The sequence below is a fragment of the Bolinopsis microptera genome, chromosome 11 (genome assembly GCF_026151205.1).
Source record: "Bolinopsis microptera isolate Bmic1 chromosome 11, MBARI_Bmic_1.0, whole genome shotgun sequence".
NCBI lineage: Eukaryota > Metazoa > Ctenophora > Tentaculata > Lobata > Bolinopsidae > Bolinopsis > Bolinopsis microptera.
In genome coordinates this window covers 18666572-18679089 of record NC_087082.1, presented here as the reverse complement: position 1 = coordinate 18679089, position 12518 = coordinate 18666572, and the positions used below count along the sequence as shown (strand labels likewise).

General features: G+C 42.9%; 2 protein-coding genes across 2 annotated transcripts in view; one reads left to right on the top strand and one right to left on the bottom strand.

Moving 5' to 3' along the window:
• The window catches only part of LOC134823189 (polyunsaturated fatty acid 5-lipoxygenase-like), a 1185970-nt gene that overhangs the window by 60301 nt on the left and 1113151 nt on the right, over window positions 1-12518 (bottom strand). The window lies entirely within an intron of this gene.
• LOC134822603 (tubulin beta chain) lies at window positions 1439-2927 on the top strand. The gene has a single exon (XM_063833729.1). The coding sequence runs from the start codon at window positions 1477-1479 to the stop codon at window positions 2815-2817; it is 1341 nt and encodes a 446-aa protein (XP_063689799.1). The 5' UTR covers window positions 1439-1476; the 3' UTR covers window positions 2818-2927.

Sequence of the window (12518 nt, the reverse complement as noted above, 5' to 3'; positions counted from 1 at the left end):
TGAACAGTAGAGCACCAGTACTCTCCTGTGAACAGTAGAGCACCGGTACACTCATATGAACAGTAGAGCACCAGTACCCTCCTATGAGAAGTAGAGCACCATTACTCTCCTATGAACAGTAGAGCACCATTACCCTCCTATGAGAAGTAGAGCACCATTACTCTCCTATGAACAGTAAAGTACCAGTACTCTCCTATGAACATTAGAGCGCCAGTACTCTCCTATGAACAGTAGAATACCAGTACTCTATTATGAACAGTAAAACACCAGTGCACTGCTATGAACAGTAAAGTACCACTACTCTCCTATGAACAGTATAGCACCATTACTCTCCTATGAACAGTAGAGCACCAGTACTCTCCTGTGAACAGTAGAGCACCGGTACACTCATATGAACAGTAGAGCACCAGTACCCTCCTATGAGAAGTAGAGCACCGGTACTCTCCTATGAACAGTAAAGTACCAGTACCCTCTTATGAAAAGTAGAGCACCGGTACACTCATATGAACAGTAGAGCACCAGTACTCTCTTATGAACAGTAGAGCACCAGTACTCTCTTATGAACAGTAGAGCATCAGTACTCTCCTATGAATAGAAGAGCACCATTATTCTCCTATGAACAGTCGAGCGCCAGTACTATCCTATGAACAGTAGCGCACCAGTACTTTTCTATGAACAGTACAGCACAAGAACTCTCCTATGAACAGTAAAGTACCAGTACTCTCCTATGAACAGTAGAGCGCCAGTTCTCTCCTATGAACAGTAGAATACCAGTACTCTATTATGAACAGTAGAGCAACCGTGCACTGCTATGAACAGTAGAGCACCAGTACTCTCTTATGAACAGTAAAGTACCAGTACTCTCCTATGAACAGTAAAGTACCAGTACTCTCCTATGAACAGTAGAGCACCATTACTCTCCTATGAACAGTAGAGCACCATTACTCTCCTATGATCAGTAGATCACCATTACTCTCCTATGAACAGTAGAGCACCAGTACTCTCTTATGAACAGTAAAGTACCAGTACTCTCCTATGAACAGTAAAGTACCAGTACCCTTTTATGAAAAGTAGAGCACCGGTACTCTCTTATGAACAGTAAAGTACCAGTACTCTCATATGAACAGTAGAGCACCAGTACCCTCTTATGAGAAGTAGAGCACCGGTACTCTCTTATGAACAGTAAAGTACCAGTACTCTCCTATGAACAGTAGAGCACCATTACTCTCCTATGAACAGTAGAGCACCATTACTCTCCTATGAACAGTAGAGCACCATTACCCTCCTATGAGAAGTAGAGCACCATTACTCTCCTATGAACAGTAGAGCACCATTACTCTCCTATGAACAGTAGATCACCAGTCCTCTCTTATGAACAGTAGAGCACCGGTACTCTCATATGAACAGTAGAGCACCAGTACTATCCACTTTAACTTTAATTCGTCTGCATACTTAGTCGATCTAACTTTAGTCAACATGAGAGAAATTGTTCATCTACAAGCTGGCCAATGCGGCAACCAGATTGGAGCCAAGTTCTGGGAAGTCATCTCTGACGAGCATGGCATTGACCCAACTGGAACCTACCACGGAGATTCCGACCTTCAATTGGAGAGGATCAACGTGTACTATAACGAGGCCACAGGAGGCAAATACGTGCCCAGAGCTGTACTCGTTGACTTGGAACCAGGAACCATGGACTCCGTTCGATCAGGACCTTTCGGTCAGATCTTCAGACCTGACAACTTCGTGTTCGGACAATCTGGTGCCGGAAACAACTGGGCCAAGGGACATTACACCGAGGGAGCTGAACTTGTAGACTCTGTTTTGGACGTAGTACGAAAGGAAGCTGAAAGCTGTGACTGTCTTCAGGGATTCCAGCTGACTCATTCTCTTGGCGGTGGAACTGGATCTGGAATGGGAACACTCCTCATCTCCAAAATCCGTGAAGAATACCCAGACAGAATCATGACCACCTTCTCAGTAGTACCCTCCCCAAAAGTATCAGACACCGTCGTTGAGCCCTACAACGCCACCCTCTCAGTCCATCAGCTCGTAGAGAACACAGATGAAACCTTCGCTATCGACAACGAAGCCCTGTACGATATCTGCTTCAGAACCCTCAAACTCACCACCCCCACATACGGAGATCTCAACCATCTCGTCTCCGCCACCATGTCTGGTGTCACCACCTGCCTCAGATTCCCTGGACAGCTCAACGCTGATCTCAGGAAACTCGCCGTCAACATGGTTCCCTTCCCCAGACTTCACTTCTTCATGCCAGGATTCGCCCCACTCACAAGCAGAGGTTCCCAGCAGTACAGAGCCCTCACAGTTCCAGAACTCACCCAACAGATGTTCGACGCTAAGAACATGATGGCCGCTTGCGATCCCCGACACGGCCGATACCTCACAGTCGCCGCTATGTTCAGAGGACGTATGTCCATGAAGGAAGTTGACGAGCAGATGCTGAACGTACAGAACAAGAACAGCAGCTACTTCGTCGAATGGATCCCCAACAACGTCAAGACCGCCGTCTGTGACATTCCTCCCAGAGGACTCAAGATGTCTGCTACCTTCATCGGAAACAGCACCGCCATCCAGGAGCTCTTCAAGAGGATCAGCGAGCAGTTCACTGCTATGTTCAGGCGAAAGGCTTTCCTCCATTGGTACACTGGTGAAGGCATGGACGAGATGGAGTTCACTGAAGCCGAGAGCAACATGAACGATCTCGTATCCGAATACCAACAGTACCAGGACGCCACCGCCGAGGAGGAAGGAGAATTCGACGAAGAGGAGGAAGAGGGAGAAGAGGCTTAAATTTGAAAACGAACATTCACGTTTTAATTTATTTCTTTTAACTTCCCTAAATCTAGCTGGATCTGGTTCTGTGAAGCAGTCGATGTAAATATACTATTTTAGCCGCGAAATTTTTATTTTGTATATATATTGTTATATGTGAGGCGAATTGCTAACAATTTTGACATTGATTTGTTCCCGAATATTCTCGTTCTTAGAATTCCATGTTCATTTTGTATCCTATTTGACTCCTCATTTCCAATAAAAAAAAAAAAAAAAAATCCTATGAACAGCAGAGCACCAGTACCCTCCTATGAGAAGTAGAGCACCATTACTCTCCTATGAGAAGTAGAGCACCATTACTCTCCTATGAACAGTAGAGCGTCAGTACTCTCCTATGAACAGTAGAGCACCATTACTCTTCTATGAACAGTAGAGCACCATTACCCTCCTATGAACAGTCGAGCACCAGTCCTCTCTTATGAACAGTAGAGCACCGGTACACTCATATGAACAGTAGAGCACCAGTACTATCCTATGAACAGCAGAGCACCAGTACCCTCCTATGAACAGTAGAGCACCAGTACTCTCCTATGAACAGTAGAGCACCAATACCCTCCTATGCACAGCAGAGCACCGGTAGTCAGTACACTGCTATGAACAATAGAGCATCAGTACTCTCCTATGAATAGAAGAGCACCATTATTCTCCTATAAACAGTCGAGCGCCAGTACTATCCTATGAACAGTAGCGCACCAGTACTCTTCTATGAACAGTAGAGCACCAGAACTCTCCTATGAACAGTAAAGTACCAGTACTCTCCTATGAACAGTAGAGCGCCAGTACTTCCTATGAACAGTAGAATACCAGTACTCTATTATGAACAGTAGAGCACCAGTGCACTGCTATGAACAGTAGAGCAACAGTACTCTCTTATGAACAGTAGAGCACCGGTACACTCATATGAACAGTAGAGCACCAGTACCCTCCTATGAGAAGTAGAGCACCATTACTCTCCTATGAACAGTAGAGCACCATCACCCTCCTATGAGAAGTAGAGCACCATTACTCTCCTATGAACAGTAGAGCACCATTACTCTCCTATGAACAGTAGATCACCAGTCCTCTCTTATGAACAGTAGAGCACCGGTACACTCATATGAACAGTAGAACATCAGTCCTCTCCTATGAACAGTAGAGCACCATTACTCTCCTATGAACAGTAGAGCACCATTACTCTCCTATGAACAGTAGAATACCAGTACTCTATTATGAACAGTAGAGCAACCGTGCACTGCTATGAACAGTAGAGCACCAGTACTCTCTTATGAACAGTAAAGTACCAGTACTCTCCTATGAACATTAGAGCACCATTACTCTCCTATGAACAGTAGAGCACCATTACTCTCCTATGAACAGTAGAGCACCAGTACTCTCTTATGAACAGTAAAGTACCAGTACTCTCCTATGAACAGTAGAGCACCAGTACTATCCTATGAACAGTAGCGCACCAGTACTATCCTATGAACAGTAGAGCACCATTACTCTCCTATGAACAGTAGAGCACCATTACCCTCCTATGAGAAGTAGAGCACCATTACTCTCCTATGAACAGTAGAGCACCATTACTCTCCTATGAACAGTAGATCACCAGTCCTCTCTTATGAACAGTAGAGCACCGGTACTCTCATATGAACAGTAGAGCACCAGTACTATCCTATGAACAGCAGAGCACCAGTACCCTCCTATGAGAAGTAGAGCACCATTACTCTCCTATGAGAAGTAGAGCACCATTACTCTCCTATGAACAGTAGAGCGTCAGTACTCTCCTATGAACAGTAGAGCACCATTACTTTTCTATGAACAGTAGAGCACCATTACCCTCCTATGAACAGTCGAGCACCAGTCCTCTCTTATGAACAGTAGAGCACCGGTACACTCATATGAACAGTAGAGCACCAGTACTATCATATGAACAGCAGAGCACCAGTACCCTCCTATGAACAGTAGAGCACCAGTACTCTCCTATGAACAGTAGAGCACCAATACCCTCCTATGCACAGCAGAGCACCGGTAGTCAGTACACTGCTATGAACAATAGAGCATCAGTACTCTCCTATGAATAGAAGAGCACCATTATTCTCCTATAAACAGTCGAGCGCCAGTACTATCCTATGAACAGTAGCGCACCGGTACACTCATATGAACAGTAGAACATCAGTCCTCTCCTATGAACAGTAGAGCACCATTACCCTCCTATGAACAGTAGAGCACCAGTACCCTCCAATGAACAGTCGAGCACCAGTACTATCCTATGAACAGTAGAGCACCAGTCCTCTCTTATGAACAGTAGAGCACCATTACACTGCTATGAACAGTAGAGCACCATCACCCTCCTATGAGAAGTAGAGCACCATTACTCTCCTATGAACAGTAGAGCACCATTACTCTCCTATGAACAGTAGATCACCAGTCCTCTCTTATGAACAGTAGAGCACCGGTACACTCATATGAACAGCAGAGCAAAAGTACACTGCTATGAACAGTAGAGCGTCAGTACTCTCCTATGAACAGTAGAGCACCATTACTCTCCTATGAACAGTAGAGCACCATTACCCTCCTATAAGAAGTAGAGCACCATTACTCTCCTATGAACAATAGAGCACCATTACCCTCCTATGAGAAGAAGAGCACCATTACTCTCCTATGAGAAGTAGAGCACCATTACTCTCCTATGAGAAGTAGAGCACCAGTACCCTCCTATGAACAGTAGAGCACCAGTACTCTCCTATGAACAGCAGAGCACCAGTACCCTCCTATGAACAGTAGAGCACCGGTAGTCAGTACACTGCTATGAACAGTAGAGCACCATTACTCTCCTATGAACAGTAGAGCACCATTACTCTCCTATGAACAGTAGAGCATCAGTACTCTCCTATGAATAGAAGAGCACCATTATTCTCCTATGAACAGTAGAGCACCATTACTCTCCTATGAACAGTAGAGCACCAGTACTCTCCTATGAACAGTAGAGCACCGGTACACTCATATGAACAGTAGAGCACCAGTACCCTCCTATGAACAGTAGAGCACCAGTCCTCTCTTATGAACAGTAGAGCACCGGTAGTCAGTACACTGCTATGAACAGTAGAGCACCAAAACCCTCCTATGAACAGCAGAGCACCGGTAGTCAGTACACTGCTATGAAAAGTAGAACATCGGTACTCTCCTATAAATAGTAGAGCACCATTACTCTCCTATGAACAGTCGAACACCAGTACTATCCTATGAACAGTAGCGCACCAGTACTCTCTTATAAACAGTAGAGCACCAGTACCCTCCTATGAACAGTAGAGCACCAGTACTCTCCTATGAACAGTAGAGCACTAGTACCCTCCTATGAACAGTAGAGCGCCAGTACTCTCCTATGAACAGTAAAGCACCAGTACTCTCCTATGAACAGCAGAGCACCAGTACCCTCCTATGAACAGTAGAGCACCAGTACTCTCCTATGAACAGTAGAGCACCAGTACCCTCCTATGAACAGTAGAGCACCATTACTCTCCTATGAACAGTAGAGCACCAGTACCCTCCTATGAACAGTAGAGCACCAGTACTCTCCTATGAACAGCAGAGCACCAGTACCCTCCTATGAACAGTAGAGCACCAGTACCCTCCTATGAACAGCAGAGCACCAGTACCCTCCTATGAACAGTAGAGCACCAGTACTCTCCTATGAACAGTAGACCACCAGTACCCTCCTATGAGAAGTAGAGCACCATTACCCTCCTATGAGAAGTAGAGCACCATTACTCTCCTATGAACAGTAGAGCACCATTACCCTCCAATGAGAAGTAGAGCACCATTACTTTACTATGAACAGTAGACCACCAGTACCCTCCTATGAAAAGTAGAGCACCATTACTTTACTATGAACAGTAGACCACCAGTACCCTCCTATGAGAAGTAGAGCACCATTACTCTCCTATGAACAGTAGAGCATTATTACTCTCCTATGAGAAGTAGAGCACCATTACTTTACTATGAACAGTAGACCACCAGTACCCTCCTATGAGAAGTAGAGCACCATTACTCTCCTATGAACAGTAGAGCATTATTACTCTCCTATGAGAAGTAGAGCACCATTACTTTACTATGAACAGTAGAGCACCAGTCCTCTCTTTTTAACAGTAGAGCACCGGTACACTCATATGAACAGTAGAGCACCAGTACTATCCTATGAACAGCAGAGCACCAGTACCCTCCAATGAACAGTAAAGTACCAGTTGCCTCCTATGAACAGCAGAGCACCAGTACACTGCTATGAGCAGTAGAGCGTCAGTACTCTCCTATGAACAGTAGAGCACCATTACTCTCCTATGAACAGTAGAGCACCATTACTCTCCTATGAACAGTAGAGCACCATTACTCTCCTATGAACAGTAGAGCACCAGTCCTCTCTTATAAACAGTAGAGCACCATTACACTGCTATGAACAGTAGAGCACCAATACCCTCCTATGAACAGTAGAGCACCGGTAGTCAGTTCACTGTTATGAACAGTAGGGCACCATTACTCTCCTATGAACAGTAGAGCACCATAACTCTCCTATGAACAGTAGAGCACCAGTACTATCCTATGAACAGTAGAGCACCGGTAGTCAGTACTCTCCTATGAACAGTAGAGCACCAATACCCTCCTATGAACAGTAGAGCACCATTACTCTCCTATGAACAGTAGAGCACCAATACCCTCATATGAACAGTAGATCACCATTACACTGCTATGAACAGTAGAGCACCAATACCCTCCTATGAACAGTAGAGCACCGGTAGTCAGTACACTGCTATGAACAGTAGGGCACCAATACCCTCCTATGAACAGTAGAGCACCATTACTCTCCTATGAACAGTAGAGCACCAGTACTATCCTATGAACAGTAGAGCACCGGTAGTCAGTACTCTCCTATGAACAGTAGAGCACCAATACCCTCCTATGAACAGTAGAGCACCATTACTCTCCTATGAACAGTAGAGCACCAATACCCTCATATGAACAGTAGATCACCATTACACTGCTATGAACAGTAGAGCACCAATACTCTCCTATGAACAGTAGAGCACCGGTAGTCAGTACACTGCTATGAACAGTCGAACACAAGTACTATCCTATGAACAGTAGCGCACCAGTACTCTCTTATAAACAGTAGAGCACCGGTGCACTCATATGAACAGTAGAGCACCAGTACTATCCTATGAACAGCAGAGCACCAGTACCCTCCTATGAACAGTAGAGCACCAGTACTCTCCTATGAACAGTAGAGCACCAGTACTCTCCTATGAACAGTAGAGCACCGGTAGTCAGTACACTGCTATGAACAGTAGGGCACCAATACCCTCCTATGAATAGTAGAGCACCATTACACTGCTATGAACAGTAGAGCACCAGTACCCTCCTATAAACAGTAGAGCACCAGTCCTCTCTTATGAATAGTAGAGCAACGGTACACTCATATGAACAGGAGAGCACCAGTACTATCCTATGAACAGTAGAGCACCATTACTCTCCTATGAACAGCAGAGCACCAGTACCCTCCTATGAGAAGTAGAGCAAAAGTACACTGCTATGAACAGTAGAGCGTCAGTACTATCCTATGAACAGCAGAGCACCAGTACCCTCCTATGAACAGTAGAGCACCAGTACTCTCTTATGAACAGCAGAGCACCGGTAGTCAGTACACTGCTATGAACAGTAGAGCATCAGTACTCTCCTATGAATAGTAGAGCACCATTACTCTCCTATGAACAGCAGAGCACCAGTACCCTCCTATGAACAGTAGAGCACCATTACACTGCTATGAACAGTAGAGCACCAGTACACTCATATGAACAGTAGAGCGCCAGTACTCTCCTATGAACAGTAAAGCACCAGTACTCTCCTATGAACAGTAAAGCACCAGTACACTCCTATGAACAATAGAGCACCAGTACAACACTATAAACAGTAGAGCACCAGAACTCTCCTATGAACAGTAAAGCACCAGTACTATCCTATGAACAGTAGAGCACCATTACACTGCTATGAACAGTAGAGCACCAGTACACTCCTATGAACAGTAGAGCACCAGTACACTCATATGAACAGTAGCGCACCAGAACTCTCCAATGAACAGTAAAGTACCAGTACTCTCCTATGAACAGTAGAGCGCCAGTACTCTCCTATGAACAGTAGAGCACCAGTACTATCCTATGAACAGTAGAGCACCAATACCCTCCTATGAACAGTAGAGCACCATTACTCTCCTATGAACAGTAGCGCACCAGTACTATCCTATGAACAGTAGAGCACCAGTATTATCCGAACTATATAGTGCAGTAAGAGTCAAATAAGTTATTACCAAAGAAAGATAATACGTTGTGAGCACTACATACTATTTAGGTCTCCCAGTCCCATGATGCGATGATCTAATCTAAAAAGTTCTCATACTGATTTGAAATATAACATCAATTCAAGTTTAACCTTGTTAAGCCACCCTTTATCCCGTTTAAATAGTGTAAAATAATATTCAATAAATGTAATATATTAGTAGGGAAGAGATAGGGAAGAGGCTAGATTTTGTGCAAAGTTTAGGACTAATGTTTGGGGTTTAAATAGGATGGAAATTAAGAGATAGTTTTTTGTGGTTTTTACCAATATCTGTAATTTATTAATTTTACCAATTTTGTGCCAATTTTGCGTCATTTTTCTTTATAAATTTTATCTACCACGCTGACAGCGAAACAATTTTATCGTTTTCCAATTTCTGATCGACTTTCATGATATTCTCTAATCATGACCTTTTTATAAATTTTTGAATCTCTTTGACTGAGTATTATGATTGATTTTATCTGACTAATTTATTTATTTTTTGTAGGCTCTAGCGATGTATTAAACGAAGTTTCCAAGCTAAGCCAAATTTGTGTGTTTCCCTTCGTGTCCAAAATCAATCATATCAGTATTATATATGTTTACGTAGAATGTAGGAGTGACGGTAGAATGTAGGAGTGACGACCCACATACAGCTTTGGCTGGAGAGTGTACGCCCAAAATCAAGATGGAATCAACACTGTGTGCTGTGCTATTTGTTTTCGCTGTTTGTTCTTGGAATGTTAGGGGCTTGGGTAGTCCCTTTGCTCTTTGCAGCCGGATTCATTTGATTGAGATAATATGGCTAATTCATAATTTTTAAACATCCAGGATTGGGAATAGCAAGTGGTATAATGAACAACTTGGAAGAGAAAAAAGTAAAACTCTTCAGGAAAGAGAATGATGGGTATCAGTAAGACGCACAATAAATTTCTGGTGTCGTCTCAAGCAAGGAACACGCTTCTGGTTACCTGATTGTTAATCTATTAATAGTAAAGACAGAGTGACATCTTACCTGCTCAGCCGAAAAGGGCGTTAATTCTTTCGGATTCCAAGAATAAGTCGTTCGATTGCTTCACACTGCATGAGCCATTTGTTGCCTTCAGAGAGGATATCTTTCATCTGTGGGATCTGAGAGACAGCCGGATTGTCGGGAAACGGACAAACGATATCATGAAAGGAATGCTAAGACTGAAACGAGCGAAAAACAAAGGATCAGTGAAATACATTTCATTTTTCAAACGAGCGTAAAACAAACGATCAGTGAAATACATTTCATTGGGGTAGTGATACATATCTCAGGGACTGAGCATATAATTATAAATGTTTGATCTATTATGGTACATATAATTTTTAATCTTACAGTTGCATAGTCTGTAACGACAACGGTTCACAGAGCGCTGTGACAGAGCTGCTCGGGTACAGGACTGACCTTACAGTCGGAACTGGACTCGTTCAGCAACGATACGCGTTCAGACTCCAATGCTCTATCTTACAGTGGCCACGATCTTACTATTAGTGATATTGACCACAGCCCCCGACGAAGAAAAAGAAGACACTAAAACAAGTAAATACGATTATAGTTATTGTGCATAATATAATGTGTTAGCAAGATTATCATAAGTATAACTTTGCAATCAACAAGGTAAAGCACACTGTTATATTTTTGGTCCTACACTAACAGTATAAGAAGAACACATGAAATTGGGACACATTATCTTTGCCACAAAAGAGGATAAAACCAGGATTATATCGTAGGTAAATCATGGAAAGAAGACAAAGAAAGTAAGTTGACTAGTTGAGTTGGAGAGTAAATTTGGCAATAAACTAACTGGTTCATTTTACGTTAAAAATTCGATCAAAATTCTAAAATTTAAGTTGCCATTCAACAATTAAAGTTGTAAATTATTCATATTTTATACAGTTGATAAACGTTAGAGGTACAGAACAACCCATGCCATTTTGTAACACTAACTAGTCCAACATAATTCTTAGAGAAATGATATCAAGAAATTAGCGGCTGTCCCTCATCTCCCTCAGCTCCACTGAACCAATCTCTAGCTGTTCTCACATGATCTCTAGCGGTTCTCACGTGATCTCTAGCGGTTCTCACGTGATCTCTAGCGGTTCTCACGTGATCTCTAGCGGTTCTCACGTGATCTCTAGCTGTTCTCACGTGACCTCTAGCGGTTCTCACGTGATCTCTAGCGGTTCTCACGTGATCTCTAGCCGTTCTCACGTGACCTCTAGCGGTTCTCACGTGACCTCTAGCGGTTCTCACGTGATACTGCACCACTATCCTCGCCATCCTGATATTCATGGTCACCAGGATCAGGTTGTTACCAATCCCGTGCAACATGAGCAAGCAGTTGCCTAGCTCGTGTCTACCTTTGTTACTGCAGAGCAGGAGTCCTACCCATGATGAGGTCGAACATGCACTGCTGCCTGAGGATCAGAAACACGTGATATTGATAAGGACGCAATTGCCAGGGAGTTAATTAGTTATTTTGCATCAAAGTACATATTAGATGTTTTGATACTTTCAATATTCTAATTTCATTCGTACACAAAATCACTAACGCATTTTCATTTATAATCAAAGCTAACATAAAGTTACAAAAGCATGTTCTGGGTGCTTAAATAATTTGTATTGATATTGATTGATTGTACTGTAAATAACATGAACATTTGTTTTACTATCAAGATTTTATTCATTACCAATATTTAATCTGATCATAAGTTTATAACACACATAACCCCGGCATGCGCAGGGATTATATTTCAATTTTTCCCGCGACGCGCGGGAAAAGTTTATAATAATTTCGAGTGCGAAGCACGAGGGATTATTATGAAAATAACCCCGACGTGCTTTAGCACGAGGGGTTATTTTAATATAACTTAAGCGTGCCGGTGTTATGTGTTATAAACCCCTCCGGGTTAGTGCTAGGACCAACAAATTTGACATTTTACTCTTAAATATAGCTATATGAGATCATTATGGAAAATATGAAATGGAATTGGGGACTACCAAATAAATACAACTAAGGTACTATGACTTTTGAAATTGGCGTTATATCTAAACATTATTCTCCAGTCAGAACGTTGAATGAATATGAATATCGATAAGGGGCGTCGAGTTAAGCCTGGCAAGCGATAAAAGCTAATAATGATATCGTGTCATGAAGTTTATCAAAGTAGACGACTATAATACATGGCTTATATCAAACACGACAAAATTAACCGAATCGGACAAAATCAAATGTAACCGTCGAGACAAGTTTTGGAACTGGTCCAATTAATGTAAGAGTTTAAGTAAT